The sequence below is a fragment of the Pezoporus occidentalis genome, unplaced genomic scaffold (genome assembly GCF_034315485.1).
Source record: "Pezoporus occidentalis ecotype Australia unplaced genomic scaffold, CSIRO_AGI_Poc_V1 ctg785, whole genome shotgun sequence".
Lineage (NCBI taxonomy): Eukaryota > Metazoa > Chordata > Aves > Psittaciformes > Psittacidae > Pezoporus > Pezoporus occidentalis.
In genome coordinates this window covers 8361-31272 of record NW_026916142.1, presented here as the reverse complement: position 1 = coordinate 31272, position 22912 = coordinate 8361, and the positions used below count along the sequence as shown (strand labels likewise).

Below are 22912 nucleotides of genomic sequence, written 5' to 3'. Positions count from 1 at the left end.
TCACATCCATGTCCCTGTGTCACATCCATGTCCTGTGTCACATCCATGTCCTGTGTCACATCCATGTCCCTGTGTCACATCCATGTCCCTGTGTCACATCCATGTCCTGTGTCACATCCATGTCCCCATCACATCCATGTCCTGTGTCACATCCATGTCCCCATCACATCCATGTCCTGTGTCACATCCATGTCCTGTGTCACATCCATGTCCTGTGTCACATCCATGTCCTGTGTCACATCCATGTCCTGTGTCACATCCATGTCCCTGTCCTGCTGCCACCTCCTGTCCCCGTCCCTCTCCCCACTGAGGCACCAGGATGTTGAGAGGCCATGGAGGGGAAGCACCGGGACACACCGGGACGCACCGGGATGCCCTGGGGTGCCCTGGGATGCACCAGGATGTGCTGGGATGCACCGGGATGCACCGGGATGTGTCAGGATGCACCGGGATGCACCAGGACACACCAGGAAGCACCGGGATGCCCTGGGATGCACCGGGATGTGCTGGGGTGCACCGGGACGCACCAGGATGCACCGGGATGCCCTGGGATGCACCAGGATGCCCTGGGACGCACCAGGATGCACCGGGATGCCCTGGGATGCACCGGGATGCAGCAGGATGCACCGGGATGTCCTGGGATGCACCGGGACGCACTGGGATGCACCGGGATGCACCGGGATGCAGCAGGATGCACCGGGATGTCCTGGGATGCACCGGGACGCACTGGGATGCACCGGGATGCACCGGGATGCAGCAGGATGCACCGGGATGTCCTGGGATGCACCGGGACGCACTGGGATGCACCGGGATGTGCCAGGATGCACTGGGATGCCCCAGGATGCAGCAGGATGCACCGGGATGTCCTGGGATGCACCGGGACGCACTGGGATGCACTGGGATGTGCCAGGATGCACTGGGATGCCCTGGGATGCACCGGGACGCACCAGGATGCACCGGGATGCATCGGGACACACCACGACGCACCGGGATGCACCAGGATGCACTGGGATGTCCTGGGACGCACTGGGATGCACCGGGACGCACCAGGATGCACCGGGATGCCCCGGGATGCAGCAGGATGCACTGGGATGCACCGGGACGTGCCAGGATGCACCAGGATGCACCGGGATGCAGCAGGATGCACTGGGATGCAGCAGGACGCACTGGGATGCCCCGGGATGCAGCAGGACGCACTGGGATGCACCGGGATGCACCAGGCCGCACCGGGCCGCGCTGGGTCAGGGGGCTCCGAGGCGGGTGCTGGGTGCCCCGGGGACCCCCGCGGCGGTGCCGGGGCTGCCCCGGTGCTACCTGGTGAAGAAGGGGAGGTGGGGCTGGGCCAGGCCGGCGCCGCTGCGGGGGGACTCGGTCCTGGCCATGACGTCCTTGAACCAGGAGGCAACGTCCACGTCCAGCGACTCGTAACGCTTGATGAAGCTGTGCTCCTGGGGGACACGGGGGGGGAGATGGGGAGGTGCAGGGGGCAGAGGGGGAGATGGGGTCAGGGATGGGGGATGGGGTTAGGGATGGGGATGGGGGGGAGATGGGGTCAGGGATGGGGGGATGGGGATGGGGAGGAGATGGGGTCAGGGACGGGGGATGGGGGGAGATGGGGTCAGGGATGGGGGATGAGGGGGAGATGGGGTCAGGGATGGGGGGATGGGGATGGGGGGAGATGGGGACAGGGACAGGGGGATGGGGGGGAGATGGGGTCAGGGACAGGGACAGGGGGATGGGGGGAGATGGTGATAGGGACAAGGGGATGGGGATGGGGAGGAGATGGGGTCAGGGACGGGGGATGGGGGGAGATGGGGGCAGGGATGGGGGATGAGGGGGAGATGGGGGCAGGGATGGGGGCATGGGGATGGGGGGGGAGATGGGGTCAGGGACAGGGGGATGGGGGGAGATGGGGGAAATAGGGTCAGGGATGGGGATGGGGGGAGATGGGGTCAGGGAAAGGGGATGGGGATGGGGGGAGATGGGGACAGGGACAGGGGGATGGGGGGGAGATGGGGGGGGATGGGGTCAGGGATGGGGGATGGGGATGGGGGGGGGAGATGGGGTCAGGGACAGGGGGATGGGGGGAAATGGGGTCAGGGACAGGGACATGGGGAAGGGGGGGAAAGGGGTTCAGGGACGGGGATGGGGGAGATGGGGTCAGGGATGGGGGGATGGGGGTGGGGGGGAGATGGGGTCAGGGATGGGGGGATGGGGATGAGGGGGAGGTGGGGTCAGGGACAGGGACAGGGGGATGGGGGGAGATGGGGGTAGGGACAAGGGGATGGGGATGGGGGGGGGATGGGGACAGGGACGGGGGGATGGGGGTGGGGGGAGATAGGGTCAGGGACAAGGGGATGGGGATGGGGGGGAGATGGGGTCAGGGATGGGGGGATGGGGATGGGGGGAGAGGGGGACAGGGACGGGGATGGGGGGGATGGGGTCAGGGATGGGGGGATGGGGATGGGGGGGGAGGTGGGGTCAGGGCCGGGGGGATGGGAGTGGGGGGATGGGGTCAGGGACAGGGCCAGGGACATGGGGTGGACGGGGGGAAAGGGGGGAAAGGGGTTCAGGGACAGGGGGATGGGGGGATGGGGACACGGGAATGGGGGGATGAAGATGGGGACACGGATGAGGATACGGGGATGGGGAGATGGGGATGGGCACAGGGACATGGGGATGGAGACAGGGACATGGGGATGGACATGGGGATGGACACAGGGATGGACACAGGGATGGACACAGGGATGGACACAGGGACATGGGGATGGAGACAGGGACATGGGGATGGGGACATGGGGATGGAGACAGGGATACAGGGATGTGGACAGGGATGGGAATGAAGAGACAGAGATGGGGTCAGGGACAGGGACACGGGGATGGGGACAGGGGGATGGGGGGATGAAGAGGGGGAGATGGGGACAGGGAGACAGGGATGGGGTCAGGGGGTGGGGGGTGGGGACAGGGGGATGGGCACAGGGGGATGGGGATGGGGATGGGGATACAGGGATGTGGACGGGGATGGGGATGAAGAGACAGAGATGGGGTCAGGGACAGGGACATGGGGATGGGGACATGGGGATGGGCACAGGGGGATGGGGACAGGGATACAGGGATGGGGATGGGGATGGGGACAGGGGGATGGGGACACGGGGATGGGGATGGGCACAGGGGGATGGGGTCAGGGTGCAGTAAGCCCCCCCGCCCCCCCCCATGCCCTGGGGCTCACCAGTAACTTGTTGTACTTTGGTCTCTTCCTGTGGTCCTTGGTGAGGCTGCAGGAGAAGGGGGGGGGGGGTCAGCACCCAGGGGGCACCCAAGGTGGGGGGGGGGGGGGTGGGGGGGCACCCAAGGTGGGGGGGGGGGGGGTCAGCACCCAGGGGGCACCCAAGGGGTGGGGGGGGCACCCAGGGGGCACCCAAGGTGGGTCAGCACCCAGGGGGCACCCAAGGGGTGGGGGGGGGTCAGCCCAGGGGGCACCCAAGGGGGGGGGGGTCAGCACCAGGGGGCACCCAAGGTGTGTGTGGGGGGGTGGGGGGGGGCACCCAAGGGGGGGGGGGTCAGCACCCAGGGGGCACCCAAGGTGTGTGTGGGGGGGGGGGCACCCACCAGTCCCTGACGAAGGCCTGGAAGTCCCCAGAGAAGCCCATGGCGGGGGGCAGCAGGGGGGGGTCCTCCTGCAACACCTTGGTCAGCACCTCGAAATCTGTCTTACAGTTCTGGTACGGGAACTGCCCCGTGGCCAGCTCCACCTGCGGGATATGGGGGATGTGTGGGGTACGGGGGACGTGTGGGGTATGGGGGACGTGTGGGGTATGTGTGGGGTATGGGGGACGTGTGGGGTACGGGGGATGTGTGGGGTACGGGGGGGATGTGGGGTATGGGGGACGTGTGGGGTACGGGGGATGTGTGGGGTACGGGGGACGTGTGGGGTACGGGGGGGATGTGGGGTACGGGGGACGTGTGGGGTACGGGGGGGATGTGGGGTATGGGGGGGATGTGGGGTACGGGGGAGGTGTGGGGTACGGGGGATGTGTGGGGTACGGGGGATGTGGGGTATGGGGGACGTGTGGGGTACGGGGGATGTGTGGGGTACGGGGGACGTGTGGGGTATGGGGGGGATGTGGGGTATGGGGGACGTGTGGGGTACGGGGGGGACGTGTGGGGTACGGGGGGGACGTGGGGTATGGGGGGGATGTGTGGGGTATGGGGGGGACGTGTGGGGTACGGGGGACGTGTGGGGTACGGGGGGGATGTGGGGTACGGGGGACGTGTGGGGTACGGGGGACGTGTGGGGTACGGGGGACGTGTGGGGTACGGGGGACGTGTGGGGTACGGGGGGGATGTGGGGTACAGGGGACGTGTGGGGTACGGGGGATGTGTGGGGTACGGGGGACGTGTGGGGTACGGGGGACGTGTGGGGTACGGGGGATGTGGGGTACGGGGGATGTGCGGGGTATGGGGGGGATGTGGGGTACGGGGGGGATGTGGGGTACGGGGGACGTGTGGGGTACAGGGGGGATGTGGGGTACGGGGGACGTGTGGGGTATGGGGGGGATGCGGGGTACGGGGGACGTGTGGGGTACGGGGGGGATGTGGGGTACGGGGGGGATGTGTGGGGTACGGGGGGGACGTGTGGGGTACGGGGGGGATGTGGGGTACGGGGGGGATGTGTGGGGTACAGGGGGGACGTGTGGGGCACGGGGGGGATGTGGGGTACAGGGGACGTGTGGGGTACGGGGGACGTGTGGGGTACGGGGGGGATGTGGGGTATGGGGGGGACGTGTGGGGTACAGGGGAAATGTGGGGTACGGGGGATGTGTGGGGTACGGGGGACGTGTGGGGTACGGGGGACGTGTGGGGTACGGGGGGGATGTGGGGTATGGGGGACGTGTGGGGTACGGGGGACGTGTGGGGTACGGGGGGGACGTGGGGTATGGGGAACGTGTGGGGTACGGGGGACGTGTGGGGTACGGGGGACGTGTGGGGTACAGGGGACGTGTGGGGTACGGGGGGGATGTGGGGTACGGGGGACGTGTGGGGTACAGGGGGGATGTGGGGTACGGGGGGGACGTGAGGTACTGGGGACATGTGGGGTATGGGGGATATGGGGGACATGTGGGGTATGGCCGGGACATGTGGGGTACAGGGGATATAGACATATGGGATACATGGGATACATGGGATATAGAGACATGGGATACATGGGACACAGGACATGGGATACATGGGACACAGGGACATGGGATACATGGGATATGGGACACACGGGTACATGGGACCCACGGGACAAGTGGGACACGTGGGGACACAGGACACCAACATGGGGGACACAAGGGACAGTGGGCATGGGACATGTGGGACATGGGACACGTGGGACACGTGGGAGATAGCACATGGGATATGGGACACATGGGATACAGGACATGGGACACATGGGACACAGGACATGGAACACGTGGGATACAGGACACGGGACACGTGGTATACAGGACATGGGATACATGGGACACAGGACATGGGACACATGGGACACATGGGACACGTGGGACATGGGACACGTGGGTCACAGGACATGGGACACATGGGACACATGGGACACGTGGGACACGTGGGACACGTGGGACACAGGACATGGGACACGTGGGACATGGGACACGTGGGACACGGGACATGGGACACATGGGACACATGGGACACGTGGGACACAGGACATGGGACACGTGGGATACAGGACATGGGACACGTGGGACACATGGGACACGTGGGATACAGGACATGGGACACGTGGGACACATGGGACACAGGACATGGGACACGTGGGACATGAGACACATGGGATACAGGACACGGAAGACGTGGGATACAGGACATGGGACACGTGGGATACAGGACATGGGACACGTGGGATACAGGACATGGGACACGTGGGATACAGGACATGGGACACGTGGGACACAGGACATGGGACACGTGGGATACAGGACATGGGACACATGGGATACAGGACATGGGACACATGGGATACAGGACATGGGACACATGGGATACAGGACATGGGACACATGGGACACAGGACATGGGACACATGGGACACAGGACATGGGACACATGGGACACGTGGGACACGTGGGACACAGGACATGGGACACGTGGGACATGGGACACGTGGGACACGGGACATGGGACACGTGGGACACATGGGACACGTGGGACACAGGACATGGGACACGTGGGACACATGGGACACGTGGGACACAGGACATGGGACACGTGGGACACATGGGACACGTGGGACATGGGACACGTGGGATACAGGACATGGGACACGTGGGACATGGGACACGTGGGATACAGGACATGGGACACGTGGGACACATGGGACACAGGACATGGGACACGTGGGACACAGGACATGGGACACGTGGGACATGGGACACATGGGATACAGGACACGGAAGACGTGGGATACAGGACATGGGACACATGGGACACAGGACGTGGAACACGTGGGACATGGGACACGTGGGATACAGGACATGGGACACATGGGACACAGGACGTGGAACACGTGGGATACAGGACATGGGACACGTGGGACACAGGACATGGGACACGTGGGACACAGGACGTGGAACACGTGGGATACAGGACACGGGACACATGGGATACAGGACATGGGATACATGGGACACAGGACACGGGACACGTGGGACATGGGACATGGGACATGTGGGATACGGGATATGTGGGATGTGGGACACAGGACATGGGGGACAGGTTAGGGACAAGCAAAGGATGCACTAAGGACATGTTAGGGACCCGCTAAGGACACGGTAAAGACATGCTAGGGACACGCTAAGGACACGGTAGGGACCCGCTAAGGACACGGTAAAGACATGCTAGGGACATGCTAAGGACACATTAGGGACACACTAGGGACACGTTAGGGACATGCTAGGGACACACTAAGGACACGCTAGGGACACACTAAGGAAATGCTGAAGACACATTAGGGAAGCTCTAAGGACACGTTAGGGACACACTAAGGACACGTTAGGGACTCGCTAAGGACACACTAAGGATATGTTAGGGACATGCTAAGGACATGTTAGGGACACGCTAAGGACACATTAAGGACACGCTAGGGACACACTAACGATATGTTAGGGTCATGCTAAGGACACATTAGGGACACGTTACGGACACACTAAGGACACGCTAGGGACATGCTAAGGACACATTAGGGACACACTAAGGACACGGTAGGGACGCGCTTAGGACACGGTAAGGACACACTAAGGATGTTAGGGACACGCTAAGGACACGGTAGGGACACGCTTAGGACACGGTAGAGACACACTAAGGATAAGTTAGGGACACGCTAAGGATACAGTAGGGACCCGCTAAGGACACTCTAGGGACACACTAAGAACACATTAGGGACACGCTAGGGAACCGCTAGGGACACACTAAGGACAAGTTAGGGACACACTAAGGATACGTTAGGGACATGCTAAGGACACGGTAGGGACATGCTAGGGACACACTGAGGATATGTTACGGACATGCTAAGGACACATTAGGGACACGCTAAGGATACATTAGGAACACCTTACAGACACACTAAGGACACACTAGGGGCACACTAAGGATATGTTAGGGACACGCTAAGGACACGTTAACGACACACAAAGGATACGCTAAGGGCACATTAGGGACCTGCTAAGGACATGCTAGGGACACAGTAAGGACACACGAGAGATACGCTAAGGACACGTTAGAGACACGTTAGGGACACGCTAAGGACACGTTAGGGACCAGCTAAGGACACATTAGGGACACGCAAAGGACACACTAGGGACACGCTAGGGACATGTTAGGAACACACTAAGAACACTTTAGGGAAACTTTAAGGACATATTAGGGACACGCTAAGGACACGGTAGGGACACACTAAGGACCTGCTAAGGACAGGTTAGGGACATGCTAGGAACACATTAGGGAAACTTTAAGGATACGTTAGGGATGCGCTAAGGACACGTTAGGGACCAGCTAAGGACAAGTTAGGGACACGCTCAGGACATGTTAGGGACATGCTAAGGACACACTAGGGAAACGCTAAGGACATGCTAGGGACACATTAGGGACATGCTAAGGACACTTTAGGGACAGGCTAGGGACATGTTAAGGAAACGCTAGGGACATGTTAAGGACACGCCACGGACAAGTTAGGGACACGTTAAGGACACGCTAGGGGCACATTAGGGACACGCTAAGGACACGTTAGGGACACGCTAGGGACACGTTAAGGAAACGTTAAAGACACGCTAGGGACACATTAAGGACATGCTAGGGACACGTCAAGGACACGCCAGGGAAACGTCAAGGACACATTAAGGACACGCCAGGGACACGTTAAGGACACGTTAGAGACACATTAGGGACACGCTAAGAACACACTAGGGACACGCTAAGGACACTTTAGGGACACGTTAAGGACACGCTGGGGACACATTAAGGACGCCGGGGACACGTTAAGGACACGCCAGGAACACGTTAAGGACACGCCAGGAACACGTTAAGGACACGCCAGGAACACGTTAAGGACACGCCAGGGACACGTTAAGGACATGCTGGGGACACGTTAAGGACATGCTGGGGACACGTTAAGGACATGCTGGGGACACGTTAAGGACATGCTGGGGACACGTTAAGGACATGCCGGGGACACGCCAGGGGCACGTTAAGGACACGCCAAGGGCACGTTAAGGACACGCTAGGGACACGTTAAGGACACGCCAGGGACACGTTAAGGACACGCTGGGGACACGTTAAGGACACGCCGGGGACACGTTAAGGACATGCCAGGGACACGTTAAGGACATGCCAGGGACACATTAGGGACATGCTAAGGACACGTTAAGGGCACGCCAGGGACACGTTAAGGGCACGCTGGGGACACGCCGGGGACACGTTAAGGACATGCCAGGGACACGTTAAGGACATGCCAGGGACACATTAGGGACACGCTAAGGACACGTTAAGGGCACGCCAGGGACACGTTAAGGGCACGCTGGGGACACGCCAGGGACACGTTAAGGACACACCGGGGACACGTTAAGGACATGCCAGGGACACGTTAAGGACATGCCAGGGACACATTAGGGACACACTAAGGACACGTTAAGGGCATGCCAGGGACACGTTAAGGGCACGCCAGGGACACGTTAAGGGCAGGCCAGGGCCACGTTAAGGGCACGCCAGGGACACGCCAGGGACACGTTAAGGACACGCCGGGGACACGTTAAGGACACGCCAGGGACACGTCAAGGACACGCCAGGGACACGTCAAGGACACGCCAGGGACACGTTAAGGACATGCTAGGGACACGTTAAGGACGCGTTAGGGACACGTTAAGGACACGCCAGAGACACGTTAAGGGCATGCCGGGGACACGTTAAGGACACGCTAGGGACACGTTAAGGACCCGTTAAGGACACGTCACCAGGGAGATGCCGAGGCTCCAGACGTCGGCGCGGATATCGTAGTCGGGCTTGGTAGGGTCGGGGGGATCGATGCGCTCGGGCTGGTGGTGGTGGGGAGAGAGAAACAGAGAGGATGGAGGCACCGAGGGCACCCTCAGCACCCATCACCCCCGAGCCCCCCCCATGCCCTCCCCGCACCCGGCACCCATGGGTGCTCACGGCCATGTAGGCGGCGCAGCCGGCGCTGCGGGTCTTGGCTTTGGAGTCCACGAGGCGGCCGCTGATGCCGAAGTCGCAGAGCTTGACCTGGCCCCGCTCGTCCAGGAGGATGTTGGAAGGTTTCACGTCCCGATGGATCACGCCGTGCTTCTCCTTCAGGTAGAACAGCGCCTTCACGATCTGCGGGGAGGCCGTCAGCAGCCGCGGGACCCCCCCCCCCGTCCCCCCAAAAACACTGCGGCCCCATCCCTGGGCACCCCAAAACCCCGCTCACCGCCACCGTCATCTTCCCCAGGATGCGCTCGGGAATGGGGCCCTGGATGCGCTTCTTGAGCTTCTCAGCGCAGGTGCCCATGAGCTCCATGGCGATGAAGACGTCGGTCTGGGGATGGGGAGGAAGGGAAGGGTGAGGGAAGGAGGCAGGGAGGGAGCTGGACCCCTTGGGGGGGGGGGGGGGGCATGGATGGATCCGGACCCTGGGGGCACCCATGGGTGGATCGGGACCCTAGGAGCACCCATGGATGGATCTGGACCCTAGGGGCACCCATGGGTGGATCGGGACCCTAGGGGCACCCATGGATGGATCTGGATCCTAGGGGCACCCATGGATGGATCCAGACCCTAGGGGCACCCATGGATGGATCCGGACCCTAGGGGCACCCATGGATGGATCTGGATCCCAGGGCGACCCATAAATGGTTCTGGACCCTAGGGGCACCCATGGATGGATCTGGACCCTAGGGGCACCCATGGGTGGATCTGGACCCTGAGAGCACCCATGGATGGATCTGGACCCTAGGGGCACCCATGGATGGATCTGGACCCTAGAGGCACCCATGGATGGATCTGGACCCTAGGGGCACCCATGGATGGATCCGGACCCTGAGAGAGCACCCATGGATGGATCTGGACCCTAGGGGCACCCATGGATGGATCTGGACCCTAGGGGCACCCACAGATGGATCTGGATCCCAGGGAGACCCATGGATGGATCCGGACCCTAGGGGCACCCATGGATGGATCCGGACCCTAGGGGCACCCATGGATGGATCCAGACCCTAGGGGCACCCATGGATGGATCCGGACCCTAGGGGCACCCATGGATGGATCTGGACCCTAGGGGCACCCATGGATGGATCTGGACCCTAGGGGCACCCATGGATGGATCCGGACCCTAGGGGCACCCATGGATAGGGGGCACCCATGGATGGATCTGGATCACCCATGGATGGATCTGGACCCATAAATGGTTCTGGACCCTAGGGGCACCCATGGATGGATCTGGACCCTAGGGGCACCCATGGGTGGATATGGCCCCTGAGAGCACCCATGGATGGATCTGGACCCTAGGGGCACCCAAGGATGGATCCGGGCCCTGAGAGCACCCATGGATGGATCTGGACCCTAGGGGCACCCATGGGTGGATCTGGACCCTGTGGGGACCCATGGATGGATTCGGACCCTAGGGGCACCCATGGGTGGATCTGGACCCTAGGGGCACCCATGGGTGGATCTGGACCCTAGGGGCACCCATGGATGGATCTGGACCCTAGGGGCACCCATGAATGGATCTGGACCCTAGGGGCACCCATGGGTGGATCTGGACCCTAGGGGCACCCATGGATGAATCCGGGCCCTAGGGACACCCACGGATGGATCTGGATCCCAGGGAGACCCATGGATGGATCCGGACCCTAGGGGCACCCAAGGATGGATCTGGACCCTAGGGGCACCCATGGATGTATCCAGACCCTGTGGGGACCCATGGATGGATCCGGATCCTAGGGACACCCATGGATGGATCTGGACCCTAGGGGCACCCATGGATGGATCCGGACCCTGGGGGCACCCATGGATGGATCTGGACCCTAGGGGCACCCATGGATGGATCTGGACCCTAGGGGCACCCATGGGTGGATCCGGACCTAGGGGCACCCATGGATGAATCCGGGCCCTAGGGGCACCCATGGATGAATCCGGGCCCTAGGGGCACCCATGGATGGATCCGGACCCTGTGCGAACCCATGGATGGATCCGGACCCTGGGGGCACCCATGGGTGGATGTGGACCCTGAGAGGACCCATGGATGGATCTGGACCCTAGGGGCACCCATGGATGGATCCGGACCCTAGGGGCACCCATGGATGGATTTGGACCCTGTGGGGACCCATGGATGGATGTGGACCCTGAGAGCACCCATGGATGGATCCAGACCCTAGGGGCACCCATGGATGGATCCAGACCCTAGGGCACCCATGGATTGATTTGGACCCTGTGGGGACCCATGGATGGATCCGGACCCTGTGGGGACCCATGGATGGATCTGGACCCTGTGGGGACCCATGGATGGATCTGGACCCTAGGGGCACCCATGGATGGATTTGGACCCTGTGGGGACCCATGGACGGATCTGGGAGGGACCCATGGATGGATCTGGACCCTAGGGGCACCCATGGATGGATCTGGGAGGACCCACGGATGAATCCAGACCCTGGAGGGACCCACGGATGAATCCAGACCCTAGATGCGGGGTGCACCCCGTCTGCCTCGAGGCCCGGGGGGTGCTCAGCGCTCACGTTGGTGATGAAGGTCCCGAAGCACTGCACGATGTAGGGGCAGTCGTGGCTCTTGAGCACCACATCCAGATCCATCAGGATCCGTTTGTTCTCCTCCCGGTTCCCCGAGCGCCGCATTTGCTGTTGGAGGGCAGGGAAGGGGGGGGGAGTTGGGGGTCAGGCTTGGATCCCAGCTCATTTTGGGGTGCTGGGGGGGGGGTCCCCACCTTGACAGCGATGACGTGGCCGGTCTTGCGGAACCGCATCTTCCACACCTGGCCGCAGGTCCCGCTCCCGATCTCCCCCAGGTTTTCCAGGTCGTTGATCTCTGCTTGGTAACGCTATGGGGCAGGATGGGGACACACACACACATGGTTGGGGGTCAGGGACCCATTGGTCCCACACCATGCGTCCTGGGTGTTGTCATCCCCCCCCCCATTGCTCACCTGCCCCCCCACAGTGAGGTACCCGGTCTGCTTCATGATCTCCTGCAGCTTCTGGTCGATTTCGATGCTGGGGAGAAGAAAGAGGAGGTTGGCCAATCAGAATGGGGTAAAAAGGGAGCCTGGCCAATCAGAATGGGGTAAAAAGGGAGCCTGGCCAATCAGAATGGGGTAAAAGGGGAGCCTGGCCAATCAGAATGGGGTAAAGGGGGAGCCTGGCCAATCAGAATGGGGTAAAGGGGAGCCTGGCCAATCAGAATGGGGTAAAAGAGGAGCCTGGCCAATCAGAATGGGGTAAAAGAGGAGCCTGGCCAATCAGAATGGGGTAAAAAGGGAGCCTGGCCAATCAGAATGGGGTAAAGGGGGAGCCTGGCCAATCAGAATGGGGTAAAGGGGGAGCCTGGCCAATCAGAATGGGGTAAAAGGGGAGCCTGGCCAATCAGAATGGGGTAAAAAGGGAGCCTGGCCAATCAGAATGGGGTAAAAAGGGAGCCTGGCCAATCAGAATGGGGTAAAAAGGGAAGCCTGGCCAATCAGAATGGGGTAAAAAGGGAGCCTGGCCAATCAGAATGGGGTAAAAAGGGAGCCTGGCCAATCAGAATGGGGTAAAAAGGGAGCCTGGCCAATCAGAATGGGGTAAAAAGGGAGCCTGGCCAATCAGAATGGGGTAAAAGAGGAGCCTGGCCAATCAGAATGGGGTAAAAAGGGAGCCTGGCCAATCAGAATGGGGTAAAAGGGGGAGCCTGGCCAATCAGAATGGGGTAAAAAGGGAGCCTGGCCAATCAGAATGGGGTAAAAGAGGAGCCTGGCCAATCAGAATGGGGTAAAAAGGGAGCCTGGCCAATCAGAATGGGGTAAAAGGGGAGCCTGGCCAATCAGAATGGGGTAAAAGGGGAGCCTGGCCAATCAGAATGGGGTAAAAGGGGAGCCTGGCCAATCAGAATGGGGTAAAAAGGGAGCCTGGCCAATCAGAATGGGGTAAAGGGGGAGCCTGGCCAATCAGAATGGGGTAAAAAGGGAGCCTGGCCAATCAGAATGGGGTAAAAGGGGAGCCTGGCCAATCAGAATGGGGTAAAGGGGGAGCCTGGCCAATCAGAATGGGGTAAAAGGGGAGCCTGGCCAATCAGAATGGGGTAAAAGGGGGAGCCTGACCAATCAGAATGGGGTAAAGGGGGAGCCTGGCCAATCAGAATGGGGTAAAGGGGGAGCCTGGCCAATCAGAATGGGGTAAAGGGGGAGCCTGGCCAATCGGAACGCCGTAAAAGGGGAGCCTGGCCAATCGGAATGGGGTAAAAGCGGAGCCTGGCCAATCAGAATGGGGTAAAGGGGGAGCCTGGCCAATCGGAATGGGGTAAAAAGGGAGCCTGGCCAATCAGAATGGGGTAAAAGGGGAGCCTGGCCAATCAGAATGGGGTAAAAAGGGAGCCTGGCCAATCAGAATGGAGTAAAAGGGGAGCCTGGCCAATCAGAATGGGGTAAAAGGGGAGCCTGGCCAATCAGAATGGGGTAAAAAGGGAGCCTGGCCAATCAGAATGAGGTAAAGGGGAAGCCTGGCCAATCAGAATGGGGTAAAGGGGGAGCCTGGCCAATCAGAATGGGGTAAAGGGGGAGCCTGGCCAATCAGAATGGGGTAAAAAGGGAGCCTGGCCAATCAGAGTAGGGTAAAAGGGGAGCCTGGCCAATCGGAACGGGGTAAAGGGGGAGCCTGGCCAATCAGAATGGGGTAAAAAGGGAGCCTGGCCAATCAGAATGGGGTAAAAGGGGAGCCTGGCCAATCAGAATGAGGTAAAGGGGAAGCCTGGCCAATCAGAATGGGGTAAAGGGGGAGCCTGGCCAATCGGAATGGGGTAAAGGGGGAGCCTGGCCAATCAGAATGAGGTAAAGGGGGAGCCTGGCCAATCGGAATGAGGTAAAGGGGAAGCCTGGCCAATCAGAATGGGGTAAAGGGGGAGCCTGGCCAATCAGAACAGGGTAAAGGGGGAGCCTGGCCAATCAGAATAGGGCAAAGGGAGAGGCCTGGCCAATCAGAAAGGGCCAGGGGGACACCCAGCCAATCAGCACCTGAACCGCGAACCAAACCACCAGAAGGCAGGGCCTGTGCGGCCAATCAGCACCCACATGCTCCTGGTCATCTGACCAATCACAGCAAGGATCTCTCCCCTTTGTAGCCAACCAGCATGCAGGGCATCGCAGCTGTCTGCCCAATCACTATTCAGGGATTCCCGTCTGCCTGGCCAATCAGCACCCGCAACCCTCTGGACCTTTGGCCAATCAGCACCATCGAGCCCTCAGTCTCCTGGCCAATCAGCACAGGGGAAAACCCTGCCTGAGCAGCCAATGAGCATCCGACCAATCAGCACCGGCAGCACACGTGATCCCCTTGGAGCTCTGGCCAATAGGCACCAACAGCCCCCTGCACATCCAGCCAACCACTGCACGTGATCTCCCGGAGCTCTGGCCAATCAGAGTGGGGCAAAGGGGGAGGCCTGCCCCATCAGGCGGTTTCTGCCAATCAGCATATAGAAATCAACCTGACCAATCAGAGCACGCGATCCCACAGCCTCTGGCCAATCAGAACGAGACAAAGGCAGAGACCTGGCCAATCAGCGTGCGGAAATCTCCTTGGCCAATCAGAAGATGCGATCCCAGACCCTCTGGCCAATCAGAACAAGACAAAGGCGGACGCCTGGCCAATCAGCATACGGAAATCTCCTTGACCAATCAGAGCATGCGATCCCAGACCCTCTGCCCAACCACAACGCACGCCCCCTCCGTCCCTTCAGCGAATCCCAGCAAACCTCAGCCTTCCAGTGGGCCAATGGGGGCGCTGGCTTCCGCCTGCCCAGCCAATGGGGTGCGTGTGTGTGTGTGTGGGGCACAGAGGGGACTTGGGGGGCCCAGGGGTGGGCCCACAGCCTCTGGCCAATCAGAACGAGGCAAAGGGGGAGACCTGCCCCATCTGGCGGTTTCTGCCAATGAGCATATAGAAATCAACCTGACCAATCAGAGCACGCGATCCCACAGCCTCTGGCCAATCAGAACGAGGCAAAGGGGGAGGCCTGGCCAATCAGCATGCGGAAATCTCCTTGGCCAATCAGAGGATGCGATCCCACAGCCTCTGGCCAATCAGAACGAGGCAAAGGCAGAGGCCCGGCCAATCAGCGTGCGGAAATCTCCTTGGCCAATCAGAGCACGCGATCCCAGACCCTCTGCCCAACCACAACGCACGCCCCCTCCGTCCCTTCAGCGAATCCCAGCAAACCTCAGCCTTCCAGTGGGCCAATGGGGGCTCTGGCTTCCGCCTGCCCAGCCAATGGGGTGCGTGCGTGTGGGGCACAGAGGGGACTTGGGGGGCACAGGGGTGGGCCCACAGCCTCTGGCCAATCAGAATGAGGCAAAGGGGGAGGCCTGCCCCATCTGGCTGTTTCTGCCAATCAGCACATAGAAATCCACCTGACCAATCAGAGCACGCGATCCCACAGCCTCTGGCCAATCAGAACGAGGCAAAGGCAGAGACCTGGCCAATCAGCGTGCGGAAATCTCCTTGGCCAATCAGAGCACGCGATCCCAGACCCTCTGCCCAACCACAACGCACGCCCCCTCCGTCCCTTCAGCGAATCCCAGCAAACCTCAGCCTTCCAGTGGGCCAATGGGGGCGCTGGCTTCCGCCTGCCCAGCCAATGGGGTGCGTGTGTGTGTGTGTGGGGCACAGAGGGGACTTGGGGGGCCCAGGGGTAGGCCCACAGCCTCTGGCCAATCAGAATGAGGCAAAGGGGGAGACCTGCCCCATCTGGTGGTTTCTGCCAATCAGCATATAGAAATCCACCTGACCAATCAGAGCACGTGATCCCACAGCCTCTGGCCAATCAGAATGAACCAAAGGCAGAGGCCCGGCCAATCAGCCTCTGTATCAGCGAGGCAAACCTCCAATCAGCGTGCGGAAATCTCCTTGGCCAATCAGAGGATGCGATCCCACAGCCTCTGGCCAATCAAAACGAGGCAAAAGCAGAGACCTGGCCAATCAGTGTGCGGAAATCTCCTTGACCAATCAGCCCAACCACAACGCACGCCCCCTCCGTCCCTTCAGCGAATCACAGCAGACCTCAGCCTTCCAGTGGGCCAATGGGGGCGCTGGCTTCCGCCTGCCCAGCCAATGGGGTGTGTGTGTGGGGCACAGAGGGGACTTGGGGGGCCCGGCCCACAACCTCTGGCCAATCAGAATAAGGCAAAGGGGGAGACCTGCCCCATCTGGTGGTTTCTGCCAATCAGCATATAGAAATCCACCTGACCAATCAGAGCATGCGATCCCACAACCTCTGGCCAATCAGAATGAGGCAAAGGCAGAGGCCCGGCCAATCAGCATGTGGAAATCTCCTTGGCCAATCAGAGGATGCGATCCCACAGCCTCTGGCCAATCAGAATGAACCAAAGGCAGAGGCCCGGCCAATCAGCGTGCGGAAACCTCTTTGGCCAATCAGAGGTCGCGATCCCACAGACCCTGGCCAATCAGAACAAGGCAAAGGCAGAGGCCTGGCCAATCAGCATGCGGAAATCTCCTTGGCCAATCAGAGCACGCGATCCCACAGCCTCTGGCCAATCAAAACGAGGCAAAGGCAGAGACCTGGCCAATCAGCGTGCGGAAATCTCCTTGACCAATCAGAGCACGCGATCCCAGACCCTGTGCCCAACCACAACGCACGCCCCCTCCGTCCCTTCAGCGAATCCCAGCAAACCTCAGCCTTCCAGTGGGCCAATGGGGGCGCTCGCTTTCACCTGCCCAGCCAATGGGGTGCGTGTGTGTGCGTGTGGGGCACAGAGGGGACTTAGGGGGCACTTGGGGGGCACAGGGGGGCACTTGGGGGGCACTTGGGGGGCGCGGGGGGGAGGGGGGGGGTTCCTCACCTCTCCACGCTGCGGGGCACCAGGAACGGCGGCTGCGGCAGCCCCAGCATGTGCCGGGGGCGGGGGGGGGGCAGGGGGGGCTGGGGGCCCTCGGGGGGTCCGGCCCTGCCCCCCCCATCGCTGACCAGGGGCAACTGCAAGGCTGGGGGGAGGGGCGGAGGGGGGAGGGGAAGAAGGAAGGGGGGGGGAGGGGGCAGAGAGAGGTGTCAGCACCCCCCCAAAACCCCCCCCATGTCCCATATGGGGCCTCCCCCACCCCCCCTCCCCCCCCAATTGTACACACACCCCCCCCACCCCCACCCCCACCCCCCATGCGGGGGGGGCATGCGCACTCCATGCGGGGGGAGGGGCACAAAGGGGGGGGGGGGGGAGGGAGAAGCGGCTCCATTGAGTGGATATGGGGGGGGGGGGGGGGGGAGGGGGGATGTGGGGGCGGGGCACACAGAGGGGGGGTCAGCGAGGGGGCAAAGGGGGGGTTGGGGGGGTGGGGGGGGGGAGGGGCACGGTGGTACCTGCTCGCTGGGACGGAGCGGGAGCGGGGCTAAGGGTGATGACGATAACTGGAGGGGGGGGATGGGGGGGGGTGGGGGAGGGGGGGAGGGAGGGGGGGGAGGGGTGGGGGAAGGGGGGGAGGGGGAGAAAATAACAAAAATGAGGGGGAAAAAGGGGGGGAAATAAGGAAAAGAAAGAAAAAAAACGTAAATCCCCGCGGGCACGGGGGGAGGGGCGAGGGGAAATGGGGGGGAGGGGGGGGAAAGAGGGGGGAGGGGTGTGGGGGGGCTGCCCCTCCCCCCCTCCCGGGGGTGGATGGGGCCTACCTGGGGGGGGGGAGGGGGCCCAGAGTGCATCCATGGGGGGGGATGTGCCCCCCCCCCCCAGTGACCCCCAACTGCCCCACAACCACCCCACAACTGCCCCCCAGCACCCTCCAATTGCCCCACAACCGCCCCCACAACTGCCCCCAGTGAGCACCCACTGCCCCACAGCGCCCTATAACTCCCGCCAGTGCCCCACAACTGCCCTCAGCACCCCACAACTGCCCCCAGTGCCCCACAACTGCCCCCAGTGCCCTACAATTGCCTCACAGCACCCCCCAACAGCCCGGAGAGCCCCACACGTGCCCCCAGCACCCTCCAATTGCCTCACAGCACCCCACAACTGCCCCCAGTGACCCCCAACTGCACCGGGACCCCCAACTACCCCCAGCACCCACCCAATAGCCCACAGCGCCCAATACCTGCCCCCAGTGCCCCACAAGTGCCCCCAGTGCCCCACAAGTGCCCCCAGTGCCCTAGAACTGCCCCACAGCGCCCTATAACTACTCCCAGCACCACCCAACAGCCCCCAGTACCCCACAACTGCCCCACAGTGCCCTCCAATTGACCCACAACTGCCTCACAGCGCCCCACAACTGCCCCCAGTGACCCCCAACTGCCCCCAGTGTCCTCGAACTGCCCCTCAGTGCCCCATAACTGCCCCCAGCACCACCCAACAGCCCCCAGCGCCCTACAACTGCCCCCCCAGCACCCTCCAATTGCCCCACAACTGCCCCCAGTGGCCCCCAACTGCACCGTGACCCCCAACTGCCGCCAGTGCCCCACACACAACTGCCCCCCAGCGCCCCCCAATTGCCTCACAGCGCCCCACAACTGCCCCAGTGACCCCCAACTGCCCCCAGTGACCCCAACTGCCCCCACAGCGCCCTGTAACTCCCCCCAGCCCCCCTCCAACTGCCCCCAGTACCCCACAACTGCCCCCCAGTGCCCTCCAATTGCCCCACACCTGCCCCCAGTGACCCCCAACTGCCCCCAGTGTCCTCGAACTGCCCCACAGCGCCCTATAACTGCCTCCAGCACCACCCAACTGCCCCCCAGCACCCTCCAATTGCCCCAAAACTGCCCCCAGAGTCCCCCAAGTGCCCCACAGTGACCCCCAACTGCCCCACAGCGACCCACAACAGCCCCCAGGGACCCACAACTGCCCCACAATTGCCTCACAGTGCCCCACACCTGCCCCCAGTGCCCCACAACTGCCCCCAGTGCCCCACAACTGCCCCACAGCACCATATAACTACCCCCAGCACCACCCAACAGCCCCCAGCACCCCACAACTGCTCCCCCCAGCGCCCTCCAATTGCCCCACACCTGCCCCCAGTGACCCCCAACTGCACCGTGACCCCCAACTGCTGCCAGTGACCCACACACGACTGCCCCCCAGCGCCCCCCAATTGCCTCACAGCACCCCACAACTGCCCCCAGTGACCCCCAACTGCCCCCACAGCGCCCCCCAGCCCCCCTCCAACTGCCCCCAGTACCCCACAACTGCCCCCCAGCGCCCCCCAATTGCCTCACAGCACCCCACAACTGCCCCCAGTGACCCCACAACTGCCCCCAGTGACCCCCAACTGCCCCCACAGCGCCCTGTAACTCCCCCCAGCACCCCTCCAACTGCCCCCAGTACCCCACAACTGCCCCACAGCGCCCTCCAATTGACCCACAACTGCCTCACAGCGCCCCACAACTGCCCCCAGTGACCCCCAATGTCCTCGAACTGCCCCACAGCGCCCCATAACTGCCCCCAGCACCACCCAACAGCCCCCAGCGCCCTACAACTGCCCCCCAGCACCCTCCAATTGCCCCACAATTGCCTCACAGCGCCCCACAACTGCCTCCAATGCCCCCCAACTGCCCCCAGTGCCCCCCAACAGCCTGCAGCGCCCTACACCTTCCCCCAGCACCCCACAACTGCCCCCAGCACCCTCAAATTGCCCCACACCTGCCCCCCAGTGCCCTATAACTGCCCCCAGGGCCCCCCCAAGAGCCCCCAGCACCCCCCAACTGCCCCACAGTGCCCCATAACTGCCCCCAGCGCCCTCCAATTACCCCCCAATTGCCTCACAGTGCCCCATAAGTGCCCCCAGTGACCCCCAGCACCCTCCAATTGCCCCACAATTGCCTCACAGCGCCCCATAAGTACCTCCAGCTTCCCACAAGTACCCCCAGCACCCCCCACACCCCCTAATTGCCCCCCAATTGCCTCACAGGGCCCCATAAGTGCCCCCAGTGCCCCATACGTGCCCCCAGTGACCCCCAACACCCCTCAATTACCCCACAGTTGCCTCAGAGTGCCCCATAAGTACCCCCAGTGCCCCGTAAGTGCCCCCAGTGACCCCCAGCACCCTCCAATTGCCCCACAATTGCCTCACAGCGCCCCATAAATACCCCCAGCGCCCCACAGCTCCCTCCAGCACCCTCCAATTGCCCCACAATTGCCTCACAGAGCCCCATAAGTGCCCCCAGCGACCCCCAACACCCCTCAATTACCCCACAATTGCCTCATAGCGCCCCATAAGTACCCCCAGTGACCCCCAACACCCTCCAATTGCCCCATAATTGCCTCAAGCGCCCCATAAGTACCCCCAGCACCCCGCAATTGCCCCCCAATTGCCTCACAGCGCCCCATAAGTACCCCCAGTGACCCCCAGAACCCCCCAATTGCCCCACAATTGCCTCACAGCGCCCCACAAGTACCCCCAGCGCCCCACAGCTCCCCCCAGCACCCTCCAATTGTCCAATTGCCTCACAGCGCCCCATAAGTTCCCCCAGTGACCCCCAACACCACTCAATTACCCCACAATTGCCTCACAGCGCCCCACAAGTACCCCCAGCGCCCCACAGCTCCCCCCAGCACCCCCCAATTGTCCCACAATTGCCTCACAGCGCCCCACAAGTACCCCCAGCGCCCCACAGCTCCCCCCAGCACCCTCCAATTGTCCCACAATTGCCTCACAGCGCCCCATAAGTACCCCCAGTGCCCCATAAGTGCCCCCAGTGACACCCAACACCCCCCAATTGTCCCACAATTGCCTCACAGCGCCCCATAAGTTCCCCCAGTGACCCCCAACACCCCTCAATTACCCCCCAATTGCCTCACAGTGCCCCATAAGTACCCCCAGTGATCCATAAGTGCCCCCAGTGACCCATAAGTACCCCCAGTGACCCCCAACACCCCTCAATTACCCCACAATTGCCTCACAGCGCCCCACAAGTACCCCCAGTGCCCCATAAGTGCCCCCAGTGACCCCCAGCACCCTCCAATTACCCCCCAATTGCCTCATAGCGCCCCATAAGTACCCCCAGTGCCCCCCAGCACCCTCCAATTGCCCCACAATTGCCTCACAGCGCCCCATAAGTACCCCCAACCCCCCCCAACAACCCTCAATTACCCCACAATTGCCTCATAGCGCCCCATAAGTGCCCCCAGTGACCCCCAACACCCCGCAGCGCCCCACACCTACCCCCAACACCCCCCAATTGCCCCACAATTGCCTCACAGCGCCCCATAAGTACCCCCAGTGACCCCCAGAACCCCCCAATTGCCCCACAATTGCCTCACAGCGCCCCATAAGTACCCCCAGTGACCCCCAGCACCCCCCAATTGCCCCATAATTACCTCACAGCGCCCCATAAGTGCCCCCAGCACCCCCAACACCCCTCAATTACCCCACAATTGCCTCACAGAGCCCCATAAGTACCCCCAGTGACCCCCAACACTCCCTAATTACCCCCCAATTGCCTCACAGCTCCCCACAAGTACCCCCAGCGCCCCATAAGTACCCCCAGCACCCCCAACACCCCTCAATTACCCCCCAATTGCCTCACAGCGCCCCACAAGTACCCCCAGCGCCCCACAGTTCCCCCCAGCACCCTCCAATTACCCCACAATTGCCTCACAGCTCCCCATAAGTACCCCCAGCGCCCCATAAGTACCCCCAGTACCCCCCAACACCCCCCAATCCCCCCCCCCACCCCCCCGCCCTAGGCCTCCCCGTTCCCGTTCCCGTTCCCTCACTGGGCCTCGCTCTGCCGCTGCCGCTGCCGGTGCCGCTCCCTGCGGCTGCGGCGGTGGCGGTGCCGGTGCCGGTGGCGGTGGCGGTGGCGGTGATCTCGAGGCTGAGGTCGATTCTCCTTCGGGCCTCGCGGTTTTCCTGCTTGAGCTTCGCCTCCAGGCGCGACAGCTTCTGCTCCAGCGAGGACGCCGCCATCTTCCCCCGCAGCCAGCGCCGCAAGCACCGCGCCGCGCATGCGCCAACGCCGCAAGCACCGCGCCGCGCATGCGCCAACGCCGCAAGAACCGAGCCACGCATGCGCCAACGCCGCAGGCACCGCTCCGCGCATGCGCCAACGCCGCGAGCACCGAGCCGCGCATGCGCCAACGCCGCGAGCACCGAGCCGCGCATGCGCCAACGCCGCGAGCACCGAGCCGCGCATGCGCCAATGCCGCGAGCACCGCCCTGCGCATGCG

At 62.4% G+C, this 22912-nt stretch overlaps 1 protein-coding gene across 1 annotated transcript; it reads right to left on the bottom strand.

The window, feature by feature from the left end:
* Window positions 1-1199: 1199 nt before the first annotated feature.
* MAP2K7 (mitogen-activated protein kinase kinase 7) lies at window positions 1200-22653 on the bottom strand. Its single transcript, XM_062602759.1, has 12 exons — window positions 22529-22653; window positions 18121-18168; window positions 17609-17750; window positions 12710-12776; window positions 12491-12604; window positions 12285-12404; window positions 9983-10090; window positions 9709-9888; window positions 9510-9590; window positions 3610-3752; window positions 3230-3275; window positions 1200-1448 (listed from the first exon to the last, which is right to left on the bottom strand). The coding sequence occupies exons 1-12, from the start codon at window positions 22650-22652 to the stop codon at window positions 1311-1313; spliced, it is 1311 nt and encodes a 436-aa protein (XP_062458743.1). The 5' UTR covers window position 22653; the 3' UTR covers window positions 1200-1310.
* Window positions 22654-22912: the final 259 nt, after the last annotated feature.